Source organism: Entelurus aequoreus, linkage group LG15 (assembly GCF_033978785.1).
Source record: "Entelurus aequoreus isolate RoL-2023_Sb linkage group LG15, RoL_Eaeq_v1.1, whole genome shotgun sequence".
Classification (NCBI taxonomy): Eukaryota; Metazoa; Chordata; class Actinopteri; order Syngnathiformes; family Syngnathidae; genus Entelurus; species Entelurus aequoreus.
Genome location: NC_084745.1, coordinates 15112351 through 15129931, shown reverse-complemented (window position 1 = coordinate 15129931; position 17581 = coordinate 15112351). Strand labels below are relative to the sequence as shown.

Here is a 17581-nt window from a genome sequence, read left to right as displayed (position 1 = left end):
CTCATTTCTGAGCCGTATGAGCGACAAATCTGTCGCGGCAGAAGCTCTGCGCACCCTAGTTAAAAAGTCAAAGCTGAATAATGGAGGACATTTTGAATTTTGTGCAAAAATATTTACCGGGATCTGATGAAGTGATGAAGACAGAGCCAAAGAATGAAGTCATTGAAAAGTCCTCCAGGCGGCAGACTTGGTTCTGCAAAGATCTCTGCCGCCCTCTGCTGGAGTTTGTTATATGACGACAGCAGCTCCATTCATTCAAACTCGTGTCGTTTCAGAAACAAAAACAAATCCAAAAATTAACAAAAGTTTACAGCAGTTTTTACCAAATACTTTGATCACCTTGCAGTGTTATGTACTGTATGTCTTTATTATTATTTCTACACATAGCACCCGTCAATTATAAAGGGGGTGATGCAGTGACATGTTTTTTCCAGCAGGTGGAGCCCGATACTCATATAAATCCCCACTAGATGTACACCAGTAAGAAGGCAACATATAGAAGCAGTAAATTCCCTCTCAGACTGAGCTTGTATTGCCCATTAGCCTTAATTGACAGACGGGGGCGAGCAAACGAGCACGTCACCTGGATTTGATTCAATCCGACAGAATATCCCAACTGGCAGCAAAGGAAGCAGCAATATGCAATAAATGCATGTTTTTATTTTATTGTATGCAGCCACCCGGGGCCCCCGGGCCGGAAGCCCATTTCAGCTCACCAATTACATTTCCCCGCTGAAAATTACCTAGACGGGTCCGGAATGTGCAACAATTTGTTTGGTCATTAAGACGCCCTACTTGCAATTTCTTTTTTTTCTCGTGATTATAACAAAGCGAGCAGGCGGCCGATGCCTTCCCTGCGTGCTCGCGGAGTCATTTGCCGAGGGGAACGGGTTGAAAGCCAAGATGGTTCCCGCTATGTACTATTAAGTTGCGACGTGTGCACACAGTATAAATGCTGTGGTGGTCGGTCTTCTTGCATGGTGAACAGGTCGGTCTTCATGTGGTTTTCAAGTCACACCCTGCAAGGCCATCTGGACACACGGGGACGTCCTGTTGTCCACCTGTGCTGTCAAGAAGGGTGATGTGAAGGTAATGAAGTGTATTTCTGGTCTTGTCACCGCCTGCCCGGGCAGGAGGGCGACTAGGCAGTGCGGCCGGATCAAAAGAGACGTCGGAGACGCTTTGCTGGACAAAAAAGTTGCTTTATTACAAGCGAGCGCCATTAAAACAGGTCTGCAGTACCCGGAGGTATTGGTAAATACCGATACAATATCAGCCAAAAAAATCATACATAATGTATATTCATATTTTAGTGTTAGGAAATGTTTGATCAAGTGTAATGAGTCGGAGAACAATGGTCGGAATGAAAAACCACAAACATTAGTTATTAACAGTCTGAAATGGACTTATGCTGTCTTTAGGTTGAAGTGGCGTGGTTATTAATTTGTTTTGGCGACACCCAGTGGCCACAATAATTTGTTAAATCAGGTTAATGGCGCAGTAAGTTGAACGATGCGGACACGTTTGTTACTGGAAGTATTTCTAATACGCTTCTACCTTAGAGTCTTTGTACGTGTAAGTAATACGCAACTATATTTTGTTGATACTTGTTTACATAATGAAGTGTATTTCTGGTCTTGTCACCGCCTGCCGGGCAGGAGGGCGACGAGTCAGGGTGGCCGGATCAAAAGAGACGTCGGAGACGCGTTGCTGAAAAAAAAGTTGCTTTACCCGGGAATTGGTAAATACCGATACAATATCAGCCAAAAAAATCATACATAATTTTGTTATATTTTAGTGTTAGGAAATGTTTGATCAAGTGAAATTAGTTGGAGAACAATGGTCGGAATGAAAAAGCACAAACATTAGTTATTAACAGTCTGAAATGGACTTATGCTGTCTTTAGGTTGAAGTGGCGTGGTTATTAATTTGTTTTGGCGACACCCAGTGACCACAATAATTTGTTAAATCAGGTTAATGGCGCAGTAAGTCGAACGATGCGGACACGTTTGTTACTGGAAGTATTTCTAATACGCTTCTACCTTAGAGTCTTTGTACGTGTAAGTCAGGGGTGTCCAAACTTTTTCCACTGAGGGCCGCACATTGAAAAATCAAAGCTAGCAGGGGCCATTTTGATATTTTTTTTAATTTTAAAAACAATTACAATATATGTATAAAAAATATAAATTTAGGCTTCCACTCAAGCTTGATCCCGGGGACCCCAAAGGATTTTTGTCCAAAAAATATAAAAAATGTGTCATTATTCAGTATTATTATTTGTGTTATTATTCAAGTTTTTAAATCTCTAGATCAACATTAGGTCTATCTGTCAATATAACATTTTTTAAAGATTTAAATTGTATGCTCTATTTGTCAAAGAAAACCCTTTTTTTAATGAAAAAAAACACAAAATATGCAATATTTTCACCCAATAAAAGTTTTAAGTGGGATTTTTGAGATTATATAATAATTGGTGCCATAAAAAGGTCAATAACTCATAACACCATTGATTTTAATTCATTATTATTTTTTGAGCAATGACACTTAAAAACTAATCACACTAAAATTGTAGGGGATCCAGAAGGGTCCTACTCATTAAAGTGTTAAGAAATAAATTATAATTTTTTTTTTTTTTACTGTTTACTTTTAACACAATAATCTCGAGATCAACTTCAGATCTATCCGTCAATTATACGTTTTATTGCTGTTTATGTTTTTTGTTTGTTCGTTTTAGGCCCTTCTATAAAAAAAACAGCTGGTTTTTTTTACATGGCAAACACAAAATATGCAACATTTTCCCCAAAAAATATCTCAAAATATTTAATGTGACGTAATTGGAGCCTTGAATAGGTCAATAATTCATAATGACATTGATTTTGATTCATTATTATTTTTTAAAGAAAGAAACAGCCTACATGGCAGCTTTGTGTGATTACAGTAAACATTGCTACATTTTCTTGTTACATTTCACCTGTTTGCTCTTTAAATACCACTTTTAATGTTTTTTATTTTTTCAATCGTATTTTTAAAATGTGCCGTGGGGCCGTTAAAAAAATGACCTGCGGGCCGCACTTTGGACACCCCTGATGTAAGTAATATACAATTATATTTTGTTGATACTTGTTTACATAATGAAGTGTATTTCTGGTCTTGTCACCGCCTGCCCGGGCAGGAGGGCGACTAGGCAGTGCGGCCGGATCAAAAGAGACGTCGGAGACACTTTGCTGGACAAAAAAGTTGCTTTATTACAAGCGAGTGTCATTAGAACAGGTCTGCAGTACCTGGAGGAACCTAGGTCAATAAAATGAAGGACTCCTAACTTGGAAAAGCCAAACCATCAGTTTTATGTTCCTCCTTCCTGTCGCTGTGTGTGTGTGCTAAGTGAGGAGAGCACACCCTGACCATAAAATGAGATGTTTGTGTGTAAGCGTCTGGAAAACAATTGCTTTAAGTCATAACTCAAATGGTGGCGTTGAGCTAGACAGGTAGTCGTTTCTTAAGGATATGGTTTGTTTATATGATATGTGCCTTATAGTCTGGTTCGGCTAACACGGGGGTCAGCAAACCGCGACTCTTTAGCGAAATGTAGTATGTTTACATGTACGACTTTCTCCGATGCTGCCACAGAGAGACGTGTTTCACGCCACGCCTTCTTTGTCTCATATTGTCCACCAAACATTTTATGCTGTGCGTGAATACACAGAGGTGAGCTTTGCTGATTGTATTGATTTGCTGGAGTGCTAATCAGGCGTATTTGGTCAATCTAATTGGTGCTAATCGGTGCTAACATGCGAAATAGGCTAACTGCATGTACATATTGCATAATTATGCCTTATTTGTAGGTGTATTTGAACTAATTTAATGTCCTTTACTTATGTCTCATGACACATTATCTGTATGTAATATTGGCTGCATTTCTGTGTTGTTTGTGTCCCATGTTGTTCCAGACCACAGCAAACGTTACCCAGCTCGCAAAGATTAAATAATAAATCCATTAGAAGAAGACAGCCTGCCGTTTCCTTTAACTCGGACACACACATCTTTACCTTTGGCCATTCTGAGCCAGTAATTTCCGGAAGTTATCTCATCCTGTGAGAAGCCTCCATTTTAGTCATGATTTCCAATGTTGCAAAAATGTGTAGAATAAAAATTAAAATACAACATTTCTGTCAAATATTTGCGTCAGCCTTTTATAGTAGGCTAATATAGCTAATATAGACACTTACATCATGTGTTGTCTTCATTATAACACTTATATAAGGCTTTTAATTTTTTGCGGCTCTAGACATTTTTTTACCGGTACCAAAATTATTTAGATACTTTTCGATACTTTTCTAAATAAAGGGGACCACAAAAAAAAATGGCATTATTGGATTTATTTTAACAAAAAAATGTTACGGTACATTAAACATATGTTTCTTATTGCAAGTTTGTCCTTAAATAAAATAGTGAACATACAAGACAACTTGTATTTTGTTAGTAAGTAAGCAAACAAAGGCTCTTAATTTAGCTGCTGACATATGCCGTAACATATTGTGTCATTTTCCATTGCATTATTTTGTCAACATTATGAGGGACAAACTGTAAAAAAATATTTATCTACTTGTTCATTTACTGTTAATATCTGCTTATTTTGTCTTTTAACATGTTCTATCTACACTTCTGTTAAAATGTAATAAACACTTATTTCTTCTGTTGTTTGGATACTTTACATTAGTTTTGGACGATACCACAATTTTGGGTATCATTTCGATACCAAGTAGTTACAGGATCATACTTTGGTCATATTCAAAGTCCTCAGGTGTCCAGGGACATATTTCCTGAGTTTATAAACATGATATACATTTTTAAAAAAAACAAAAGAAGATGTTGTGATGCCAAAAAAATATTGACGTAATCATAGTAGTATCGACTAGATACGCTCCTGTACTTGGTATCGTTACAGTGGATGTCAGGTGTAGATCCACCAATGGTGTTTGTTTACATTGTGACGCCGGCGAGCTACGGTGTGTAGTGAAGCATGTTTAGCTATTCCTCGTCCTGCAGGGATGATACTTGTACAAACTCCGTTTCCATATGAGTTGGGAAATTGTGTTAGATGTAAATATAAACAAAATACAATGATTTGCAAATCCTTTTCAACCCATATTCAGTTGAATGCACTACAAAGACAACATATTTGATGTTCAAACTCAGAAACTTTATTTTTTTTCTTTTGCAAATAATAATTAACTTAGAATTTCATGGCTGCAACATGTGCCAAAGTAGTTGGGAAAGGGCATGTTCACCACTGTGTTACATGGCCTTTCCTTTTAACAACACTCCGTAAACATTTAAGAACTGAGGAGACACATTTTTTAAGCTTCTCAGGTGGAATTCTTTCCCATTCTTGCTTGATGTACAGCTTAAGTTGTTCAACAGTCCGGGGGTCTCCATTGTGGTATTTTAGGCTTCATAATGCGCCACACATTTTCAATGGGAGACAGGTCTGGACTACAGGCAGGCCAGTCTAGTACCCGCACTCTTTTACTATGAAGCCACGTTGATGTAACACGTGGCTTGGTATTGTCTTGCTGAAATAAGCAGGGGCGTCCAAGGTAACGTTGCTTGGATGGCAACATATGTTGCTCCAAAACCTGTATGTACCTTTCAGCATTATTGGCGCCTTCACAGATGTGTAAATTACCCATGTCTTGGGCACTAATACACCCCCATACCATCACAAATGCTGGCTTTTCAACTTTGCGCCTATAACAATCCGGATGGTTCTTTTCCTCTTTGGTCCGGAGGACACGACGTCCACAGTTTCCAAAAACAATTTGAAACGTGGACTCGTCAGACTACAGAACACTTTTCCACTTTGTATCAGTCCATCTTAGATGAGCTCGGGCACAGCGAAGCCGGCGGTGTTTCTGGGTGTTGTTGATAAATGGCTTTTGCTTTGCATAGTAGAGTTTTAACTTGCATTACAGATTTAGTGACCAACTGTAATTACTGACAGTGGGTTTCTGAAGTGTTCCTAAGCCCACGTGGTGATATCCTTTACACACTGATGTCGCTTGTTGATGCAGTACAGCCTGAGGGATCGAAGGTCACGGGCTTAGCTGCTTACGTGCAGTGATTTCTCCAGATTCTCTGAAGCCTTTGATGATATTACGGACCGTAGATGGTGAAATCCCTAAATTCCTTGCAATAGCTGGTTGAGAAAGGTTTTTCTTGAACTTCAACAATTTGCTCACGCATTTGTTGACAAGGTGGTGACCCTCGCCCCATCCTTGTTTGTGAATGACTGAGCATTTCATGGAATCTACTTTTATACCCAATCATGGCACCCACCTGTTCCCAATTTGCCTGTTCACCTGTGGGATGTTCCAAATAAGTGTTTGATGAGCATTCCTCAACTTTATCAGTATTTATTGCCACCTTTCCCAACTTCTTCGTCACGTGTTGCTGGCATCAAATTCTAAAGTTAATGATTATTTGCAAAAAATAAAATGTTTATCAGTTTGAACATCAAATATGTTGTCTTTGTAGCATATTCAACTGAATATGGGTTGAAAATGATTTGCAAATCATTGTGTTCCGTTTATATTTACATCCAACACAATTTCCCAACTCATATGGAAACGGGGTTTGTGAGAAACTCACTTTTTTTGTCGCCATGGAGGCGAGGATTAGTCATTTAGAAGTAGCTAAAACACTGCCGGCGGCGGATGGACGTTAGCCTCTAGCGAGATAGCCATGTTTTAAAGCACCTCTTCCTGAGGGTGTTTCAGTGTTATAACGTCACCTTTATTGTTAGTTTTTAAGCCAAAATGCGTCTGTTCTCCCTTTTCTGTCTACACACTGTGTCTGCTTGTAAGTACTCTGTGATTGAGCGCTGCCGAACATGCTCCTCTGCTCGTAAACCAGCAATGACACGACGTGGGCGCGGGGGGTGTGGGGGACCGGTACTTTTCAGAGGCGGTATAGTACCGAATATGATTCATTACTATACTAATACCGGTACAACCCTAGCTGTCATTGAATGTGTATTCTGTCATAACAACAACAACACTGCAAATTGTTTGTTGCTTCTCCTGGTTTGCCTTTGTATGTGTGCATGTGCTTTGTGCACGTAGGTATGTGTGGACTGTGTGCATATAATAATCTTGAAAAAAAAAGAAATTAACAGCATCTCTATTTCATGGAAATTCACCAAACACAGGGTGGTCTGGAACGTAAACCCCTGCAATAAGCGAGGAAATATTGTTTGTCGCCTGTCAATCGGCCTAACTAGTTTGTCGGCTATAATTTCCATGCATAATTAACTTTTTTACGGTTTGTCATATTTTGTCTGAAATTGTGGATTTGCCTGCAGACAGCATATTCCAGTGTTGTTATTCCGATAAAGGACAAGATGGGGAACGAGCGCCGTGAGAGGTCAGTACACCTCAGCACCTTCAGGATTCCGCTAAGCTTCACAGTAATGGGTTTTCTCCACGGGCCCCACGCCGCACCACGCTGCGCGACAGTCGGTCAAGCCGAGCGCAGGACGGCTGCACGACCCCAAGTCTTTTCAAGGTGTGCGCAGCGAGAAGCCAGACGACGGGCGAGAATTAAAAGGCCGCGTTCTGTTGGGACAAAATGAACGGGAGCGCAATCTGGATGCCTGGAAGTCCACAGTGTGAGCTCATCCAGGTTCAGTGAGGCGTGTGTTGGTGTGAAGGCCGGGGCTTCAACCTCCTGCTCGTGGTGGAAAGGTGTCAGGACTCTCAGGGACTCGCAGATGGTCTGGGGGGAGCTGAGGGGAAGGATCTGCTGAATTTGTCGTCTTTTGTGTCTTTTCAGATCTTAGACCAGTTTTGTACGGAACCCAAAACCAGTGAAGTTGGCATTGATTGATTGATTGATTGAGACTTGTATTAGTAGGTTGCACAGTGAAGTACATATTCCGTACAATTGACCACTAAATGGTAACACCCGAATACGTTTTTCAACTTGTTTAAGTCGGGATCCACTTAAATTGATTCATGATACAGATATATACTATCATATATACTATCACGTTGTGTAAATGGTAAATAAAAACAGAATACAATGATTTGCTAATCCTTTTCAACCTATGTTCAATTGGATAGACTGCAAAGACAAGATACTTAACATTGGAACTGGAAAACTTTATTTTTTTGCAATTATTAACTCATTTGGAATTTGATGCCTGCAACATGTTTCAAAAAAGCTGGCACAAGTGGCAAAAAAGACTGAGAAAGTTGAGGAATGCTCATCGAACGCTTATTTGGAACATCCCACAGGTGAACAGGCAAATTGGGAAGAGGTGGGTGCCATGATTGGGTATAAAAGCAGCTTCTATGAAATGCTCAGTCATTCACAAACAAGGATGGGGCGAGGGTCACCACTTTGTCAACAAATGCCTGAGCAAACAGTTTAAGAACAACATTTCTCAACCAGCTATCGCAAGGAATTTAGGGATTTCACCATCTACGGTCTGTAATATCATCAAAAGGTTCATAGAATCTGGAGAAATCACTGCACGTAAGCAGCAAGGCTGAAAACCAACATCGAATGCCCGTGACCTTCGATCCCTCAGGCGGTACTGCTTAAAAAAACTAACATCACTGTGTAAGGGATATCACCACATGGGCTCAGGAACACTTCAGAAAACCACTGTCAGTAAATACAGTTGGTCGCTAAATCTGTAATGCAAGTTAAAACTCTACTATGCAAAGCGAAAGCCATTTATCAACAACACCCAGAAACACCGCCGGCTTCCCTGGGCCCGAGCTCATCTAAGATGGACTGATGCAAAGTGGAAAAGTGTTCTGTGGTCTGACGAGTCCACATTTCAAATTGTTTTTGGAAACTGTGGATGTTGTGTCCTCCGGAACAAAGAGGAAAAGAACCATCCGGATTGTTCTAGGCGGAAAGTTGAAAAGCCAGCATCTGTGATAGTATGGGGGTGTATTAGTGCCCAAGACATGGGTAACTTACACATCTGTGAAGGCACCATTAATGCTGAATGGTACATACAGGTTTTGGAGCAACATATGTTGCCATCCAAGCAACGTTATCATGGACGCCCCTGCTTATTTCAGCAAGACAATGCCAAGCCACGTGTTACAACAGCGTGGTTTCATAGTAAAAGAGTGCAGGTACTAGACTGGCCTGCATGTAGTCCAGACCTGTCTCCCATTGAAAATGTGTGGCGTATTATGAAGCCTAAAATACCACAACGGAGACCCCCGGACTGTTGAACAACTTAAGCTGTACATCAAGCAAGAATGTGAAAGAATTCCAGCTGAAAAGCTTTAAAAAATTGGTCTCCTCAGTTCCCAAACGTTTACGGAGTGTTGTTAAAAGGAAAGGCCATGTAACACAGTGGTAAAAATGCCACTGTGCCAACTTTTTTGCAACGTGTTGCTGCCATTAAATTCTAAGTTAATGATTATTTGCAACAACAAAAAAAAGAAGTATCTCAGTTCCAACATTAAATATCTTGTCTTTGCAGTCCATTCAATTGAATATAAGTTGAAAAGGATTTGCAAATCATTGTATTCTTTTTTTTAAAAATTTTTTTATGGTTTACACAACGTGCCAACTTCACTGGTTTTGGGTTTTGTATGACGGTGGAAAATCACGGATCACCACAGTCCTGTGGACCGGGTTTTGGAGTCCAATCCTACCTAATGAAGTCTTACAAGTCTTTGAGGGAAACATTGCAGAGAACCTCGTAGGTGGTCCACGTCATGGTATTTAAACTTGCGTTCCGTTTAGCGTTTGCTTTTTTGTGTGTACTGCGAAAAACCACAAAGAGACCCGCGTGGAATAACTAGAAACATTTTTCATGTGAGACTGCGAGGGGTTTCAGAACATTTCTTAAATTCGAAGTGGGCTCAAGAACACTTCAGAAAACCACTGTCTGTAAATACAGTTTGTCGCTACATCTGTAAGTGCAAGTTAAAGGCCTACTGAAACCCACTACTACCGACCACGCAGTCTGATAGTTTATATATCAATGATGAAATCTTAACATTGCAACACATGCCAATACGGCCGGGTTAACTTATAAAGTGCAATTTAAAATTTTCCGCAAAACTTTGGGTTGAAAACGTCTATGTATGATGACGTATTTTGCGTGACGTCAATGGTTGAAACGGAAGTATTCGGACACATTGTATCCAATACAAAAAGCTCTGTTTTCATCGCAAAATTCCACAGTATTCTGGACATCTGTGTTGGTGAATCTTTTGCAATTTGTTTAATGAACAATGAAGACTGCAAAGAAGAAAGCTGTAGGTGAGATCGGTGTATTAGCGGCTGGCTGCAGCAACACAACCAGGAGGACTTTGACTTGGATAGCAGACGCGCTATCCGACGCTAGCCGCCGACTGCATCGATGATCGGGTGAAGTCCTTCGTCGCTCCCTCGATCGCTGGAACGCAGGTGAGCACGGGTGTTGATGAGCAGATGAGGGCTGGCTGGCGTAGGTGGATAGCTAATGTTTTTAGCATAGTTCTGTGAGGTCCCATAGCTAAGTTAGCTTCAATGGCGTCGTTAGCAACAGCTTTGTTAAGCTTCGCCAGGCTGGAAAGCATTAACCGTGTATTTACAGGTCCAGGGTTTAATAGTATTGTTGATTTTCTGTCTATCCTTCCAGTCAGGGGTTTATTTCTTTTGTTTATATCTGCAGTTAAGCCCAATGCTATCACGTTAGCTCAATAGCTAAAGTGCTTCGCCGATGTATTGTCGTGGAGATAAAAGTAACTGTGAATGTCCATTTCGCGTTCTCGACTCTCATTTTCAAGAGGATATAGTATCCGAGGTGGTTTAAAATACAAATCCGTGATCCACAATAAAAAAAGGAGAAAGTGTGGAATCCAATGAGCCCTTGTACCTAAGTTACGGTCAGAGCGAAAAAAGATACGTCCTGCACTGCACTCTAGTCCTTCACTCTCACGTTCCTCATCCACAAATCTTTCATCCTGGCTCAAATTAATGGGGTAATCGTCACTTTCTCGGTCCGAATCGCTCTCGCTGCTGGTGTAAACAATGGGGGAAATGTGAGGAGCCTTTCAATTTGTGACGTCACGCTACTTCCGGTACAGGCAAGGCTTTTTTTTTATCAGCGACCAAAAGTTGCGAACTTTATCGTCGACGTTCTCTACTAAATCCTTTCAGCAAAAATATGGCAATATCGCGAAATGACCAAGTACGACACATAGAATGGATCTGCTATCCCCGTTTAGATAAAAAAAAAAATTCATTTCAGTAGGCCTTTAAAACTCTACTATGCACAGCGAAAGCTATTTATCAACAACACCCGAAAACGCTGGGGATGACGTTCTGGATGTTTGAAAAACCTTTGAGCCCTCTCATGTAACAAGTATCAACTGACGGAGGCTGCAGTCAGTCAAGCGGAACATTCTGGCCGGGGTCCACATGAAGCAGGGTCGTTGCTACGTCCCACAGCTCGTCCACCATCGGGGAGGTCACGCGTCATGTTTTATTCCATGTGACATGCATATGACTTTCTTACATCAAACGAGACATGTTCTACTAAGTCCCGCAGTCACGTGGCGAGTCCGGTGAGTGGTCTCGTTGCCGAGATAGAAACCCTGAGGAGGGAGGCAGCTTCATTCCCTTTAAAGTTCACCACTGGCCACTGAGATCCAATTAGTTGCGACTACTACCGAGTTCGACCTAATTGAGGCTTTTTTTCCCCCCCCCTGCAATCATCACAGGAATAAACACTCCTCAAAGACCTAGAACCAGATGTCGTTTTTTTTTTGCCACATTTTATTATAAAAAATAAGTATAAAAATATAAATATAAAACAATGTGACTCGGCATTCAAGCAGCATGAATCCAGTGTTTGCCTACAACGTACACGTTTTCTGGTTACATGTTTACACCTACGTGATGAAATGACACCAGTGTGACAAAAAGGAACCGCACCGACCATTCACATGGACACTTGCTTGTCAGACAAATAATAGCAAATAGTATATAGAATGTTGAAAAACACTTTTTGTACAGTATTCAATAGAACGGGTGGGGAACGCCGCTCCCCCAAAAAAACACAATCCAATGCCATGAAACATTGATAGTATACAATACTGCTATCTCGCTGCTCAAATACAAAACACATTTTCACGCCATTGTTCACAAAAAAAAGTCCTAAAAGGCATCTTTACTTATGACCAAAAAACAGTAAAAGTTCCTCCCCCGTTCATACTTGCCAACCTTGAGACCTCCGAATTCGGGAGATTTGGTGGTGGGGGGGTTGAGGTGGGCAGGGTTGGGGTAGTTAGTGCTGCAAGGGCTTCTGGGTATTTGTTCTGTTGTGTTTATGTTGTGTTACGGTGCGGATGTTCTCCCGAAATGTGTTTGTCATTCTTGTTTGGTGTGGGTTCACAGTGTGGCGCATATTTGTAACAGTGTTAAACTTGTTTATACGGCTACCCTCAGTGTGAACTGTATGGCTGTTGATCAATTATGCCTTGCATTCACTTGTGTGTGTGTAAAAGCCGCGTATATTATGTGACTGGGCGGACACGTTGTTTGTACGGAGGAAAAGCGGACTTGACGACAGGTTGTGGAGGACGCTAAAGGCAGTGCCTTCAAGGCATGCCCCCAGTATTGTTGTCTGGGTGGAAATCGGGAGAATAGTTGTCCCGGGAGATTTTCGGGAGGGGCACTGAAATTCGGGAGTGTCCCGGGAAAATCGGGAGGGTTGCCAAGTATGCCCTCGTCTCCGGCGGATGGTGGCGACCTTCGGAGTCAAACAGAAAACTAGCGCGCTAGCTAGCGAACCAGACATGAACGGATAGATAGTTTGATACATAGGTAGTTGCTAGCTCGCAGGCTAGTTGGACAAATAGGGGTCTGGCTAGCTCGCTACCAAACAGACCGGGATACCTTCTAGGTATCTCGGTCTGGCATACTTTCTAGGTATCTCGGTCTAGGATAACTTCTAGGTATCTCGGTCTGGGATACCTTCTAGGTATCTCGGTCTGGGATACCTTCTAGGTATCTCGGTCTGGGATACCTTCTAGGTATCTCGGTCTAGGATACTTTCTAGGTATCTCGGTCTGGGATACCTTCTAGGTATCTCGGTCTGGGATACTTTCTAGGTATCTCGGTCTGGGGTACTTTCTAGGTATCTCGGTCTGGGATACTTTCTAGGTATCTCGGTCTGGGATACCTTCTAGGTATCTCGGTCTAGGATAACTTTTAAGTATCTCGGTCTGGGATAACTTCTAGGTATCTCGGTCTGGGATAACTTCAAGGTATCTCGGTCTGGGATACCTTCTAGGTATCTCGGTCTGGGATACCTTCTAGGTATCTCGGTCTGGGATACCTTCTAGGTATCTCGGTCTGGGATACCTTCTAGGTATCTCGGTCTGGGATACCTTCTAGGTATCTCGGTCTGAGACACCTTCTAGGTATCTCGGTCTGGGACAACTTCTAGGTATCTCGGTCTGGGACAACTTCTAGGTATCTCGGTCTGGGACAACTTCTAGGTATCCCGGTCCGGGCTTCTCCCGATGTACATCTCCGCCAGCTTCTTGAACTGCGGCCCCCAGCTGCTGAGGTAATCGTACTCCTGGTCGCCCTCAGTGGCGGCGGACTCCAACGAGCTGAGAGATTCCGCCAGCGAGCCGCTGCCCTCGTAGGCGTACGTAGCCAGGGAGTCATAGGGGGGCGCCGTGGGGTCGGAGTCGTTCTCTTGAAGCCTCCCGTTAATGAAGTCTCGGACATTCGCGTTATCCTTTATGGGCGACGTCCTCCGGAATGAAAAGAGCATTTCAGGTATGATGTCCCGGCGCAGCTTGTTGGCGTCCATCACCTCGGGGTTGCGCAGCGTCCCGATGTCGAAGGCCTGCGTGTCCTCCTCGCCGCCGCCCTCGTCGTTGTAGCTGACGACGTTGTCTCGGACGTCGTCTTTGGAGATGATCAGCGGCTCTTTCTTCCGCTGCCTCCTCAGGGCGGCAAACAACACCACGATCACTGCACAAAAAAAATAAGGAGAGGGAGAGGATGGTGTAAGCCGTGTGCGTGGTAGCGTGTACAGTGGCGTGCGTTGGTGAGCGAAAGTGCAGAGGGAGGAGAACGCATTTGGGGCCATTGATACATCTCTAGTGCAGCCCCGGGCGTTTGCCTCCCTTTTATCAAAGATTCAGTGGGAAAGCTTTTTCTTTCTTTTCCCATTGAATGGCACATTGACTGTATGAAAATGCATCTTGGTTGGAGGAGACTTTCAATGCCCTCTGACTCACAATCCTTTTAAGTGACATTTAAAAAGCAAGCTCCAATTTTTTTTTTTGTCAAGTCCTCTCAGCAGGCGAGGGAGTTGTATACTCGGGCTCCCGCCTGAGTGTTGATTACGGCAGTGTGGTAGTTGGGTCGCACGAGGACGCAAGGCAAGGTGGCTGTTTATAGGGCCCCGGTGAGGTTATTTCAACATGGCAAGGGGAGACTGTTTTGGAGTTTTTTGTATCCAACAGATACAAAAATAAGGTCTTTTTAGGTATTTACTTGAGCACTCAAATAACATCAGATTAAGGAGGAAGGGTTTCTCCTATCTACATTGTCGTACTAGCAAGAACAGGAATGTTTTGGTTAAACATTGGACAAGGCTCATACAAAAACCCAAAACCAGTGAAGTTGGCACGTTGTGTAAATTGTAAATAAAAACAGAATACAATGATTTGCTCATCCTTTTCAACCTATATTCAATTGAATAGACTGCAAAGACAAGATACTTAACGTTTGAACTGGAAAACTTTATTTTTTGCAAATATTAGCTCATTTGGAATTTGATGCCTGCAACATGTTTCAAAAAAGCTGGCACAAGTGGCAAAAAAGACACGTATTTGGAACACCCCATAGGTGAACAGGCTAATTGGGAACAGGTGGGTGCCATAATTGGGTATAAAAGCAGCTTCCATAAAATGCTCTGTCATTCACAAACAAGGATGGGGCGAGGGTCACCACTTTGTGAACAAATGCGTGAGCAAATTGTCGAACAGTTTAAGAACAACATTTCTCAATGAGCTATTTCAAATAATTTAGGGATTTTACCATCTACGGTCTGTAATATCATCAAAAGGTTCAGAGAATCTGGAGAAATCACTGCAAGGCTGAAAACCAACAAAGCAAAATCCATTTTTCAACAACACCCAGAAACGCCGCAGGCTTCGCTGGGCCCGAGCTCATCTAAGATGGACTGATTCAAAGTGTAAAAGTGTTCTGTGGTCTGACGAGTCCACATTCCAAATAGTTTTTGGAAACTGTGGACGTCGTGTCCTCCGGACCAAAGAGGAAAAGTACCATCCGAATTGTTAAAGGGGCAAAGCTGAAGAGCCAGCATCTGTAATGGTATGGGGGTGTATTAGTGCCCAAGGCAATTGGTAACTTACACATCTGTGAAGGCGCCATTAATGCTGAAAGGTACATACAGGTTTTGGAGCAACATATGTTGCCATCCAAGCAAAGTTATCATGGACGCCCCTGCTTATTTCAGCAAGACAATGCCAAGTCACGTGTTAAAACAGCGTGGCTTCATAGTAAAAGAGTGTGAGTACTAGACTGGCCTGCCTGTAGTCCAGACCTGTCTCCCATTGAAAATGTGTGGTGCAATATGAAGCGTCAAATACCACAACGGAGACCTCGGACTGTTGAACAACTTAAGCTGTACATCAAGCAAGAATGGGAAACAATTCCACCTAAAAAGCTTCAGAAATTGGCCTCCTCTGTTCCCAAACGTTTACTGAGTGTTGTTAAAAGGAAAGGCCATGTAACACAGTGGTAAAAATGCCCCTGTGTCAACTTTTTTGCAATGTGTTGCTGCCATTAAAATCTAAATTAATGATTATTTGCAAAAAAAAATTAAGTTTCTCAGTTCGAACATTAAATATCTTGTTTTTGCAGTTTATTCAATTGAATATAAATTGAAAAGGATTAGCAAATCATTGTATTCTGTTTTTATTTACGAATTACACAACGTGCCAACTTCACTGGTTTTGAGTTTTGTAAAAGAAACCTGTTTGGAGAGTAACATTTGAGAGGAAACAATTTATTGATCAACCAACGTCACAGAAGTCTTGGCCCTATTCACAGAGGTGGGGGTTTGGAGACATACCTAATGGGCTCCAAAAATGCATAGGCCATAAAAGGTGTCTTATCTCTGAAAAACCAAGGACTGGCAGTTAATGCAAATAAACCACCACAAAATCACTAAGACTACAATTGCGGTTTTGGACAAGTAATTACTAAAATATGAATTGTGCCATTACAACTCAAAACTTACATATGAGATTTGGTAAGTGCAAAACTTGTCAGATAACAAGAAGGGATCACGGTTGTCAGTATCCCAAGTGCACTCTGGTTGGATTAGACCCGATCCGTTGCCCCTGAATTCTACAAAACATTGACATTCTCTGGCAGTACAGAGATCCCCCCCAAAAATATTTGCTCCCGGACCAAAAACATGGTTCCAAATGCTCGATATTGTACTCACTGAGCAGAATGATGACACACAGCAAGATGGCCACCAGGGCACCAGTGGTCAGCCCGTCAGAAAAGGGTAGCACCTCGGGGCTGCACGACTGCATGTTGCCGCGGCGGTCGCAAGCGCACACGCGAACCAGCAGTGTGCTCGTGCTGCTCTGGATGGGGTAGTCATTGTCTGAGATCACCACGGGCAGGAAGTAGACACTCATCTCCCGCCGGCTGAAACCTCCTCGCCGGGTCAGAATGTTGGCGGTGTTATCTGTAGATAGAAAAAGTAGACTTTGTAGTACGGCAGATAATTCCTGACGGTAAATTCGGGTCGTCTTACCTTCTCTGTCATTGATGGTAAAGTTTGGGTTTTGAGGACTTATACTGAAGACGAACTTGTGTCCTACGAGGGGCTCATCTGTGTCCACAGCACTTATGGTCTGGATCAACTGGAGATGAAGAGGGGAAAATAAAAAGCATCAGAATGATCTGCAATTAGCTCGTTAAGGGATTTGCTGACAACTCTTGGATGATGCCGCTAAAAAGCTAACAACCTTCTTTCTCTGTCAATGTCAGCCATTTTTTTTCTGCTTTGGCTTGACTGCCAACTGGTCTGGTGCCCAATGACAGTTTGAAATTGTTCTCCCAACTTCACTTTGTCACTCACTGAGCAGGACGTGGACAATCTGTGTGTTTTAATAAGACTGGATCAGTCCGAGTCCATGGTTCTCGCCCGGAAAAGGGTGGAGTGCCAGCCCCGGGTTGGGGAGGAGACCCTGCCCCAAGTGGAGGAGTTCAAGTACCTCAGAGTCTTGTTCACGAGTGGGGGAAGAGTGGATCGTGAGATCGACAGGCGGATCGGTGCGGCGTCTTCAGTAATGCGGACGCTGTATCGATCCGTTGTGGTGAAGAACGAGCTGAGCCGGAAGGCAAAGCTCTCAATTTGCCGGTCGATCTACGTTCCCATCCTCACCTATGGTCATGAGCTTTGGGTTATGACCGAAAGCACAAGATCACGGGTACAAGCGGCCGAAATGAGTTTCCTCCGCCGGGTGGCGGGGCTCTCCCTTAGAAATAG

The 17581-nt window shown here is 42.6% G+C and overlaps 1 protein-coding gene and 1 long non-coding RNA gene across 5 annotated transcripts in view; one reads left to right on the top strand and one right to left on the bottom strand.

Annotated features, from left to right (window-relative positions):
• The window catches only part of LOC133629856 (uncharacterized), a 643518-nt gene that overhangs the window by 213010 nt on the left and 412927 nt on the right, over positions 1-17581 (top strand). The gene's annotated exons all lie outside the window — the stretch shown is intronic.
• cdh10a (cadherin 10, type 2a (T2-cadherin)) overlaps positions 11845-17581 on the bottom strand; it is an 87966-nt gene continuing 82229 nt past the window's right edge. Inside the window, exons 10-12 of one of the 2 annotated variants that reach the window (XM_062020903.1) lie at positions 16844-16952; positions 16523-16774; positions 11845-14010 (exon numbers count right to left, since the gene is read on the bottom strand). In XM_062020903.1, coding sequence (XP_061876887.1) covers positions 13520-14010; positions 16523-16774; positions 16844-16952 — 852 coding nt within the window. In that variant the 3' untranslated portion in view covers positions 11845-13519. Of the gene's footprint in view, positions 14011-16522; positions 16953-17581 lie in introns of both variants that reach the window. The other variant, XM_062020902.1, reaches the window with a different exon arrangement.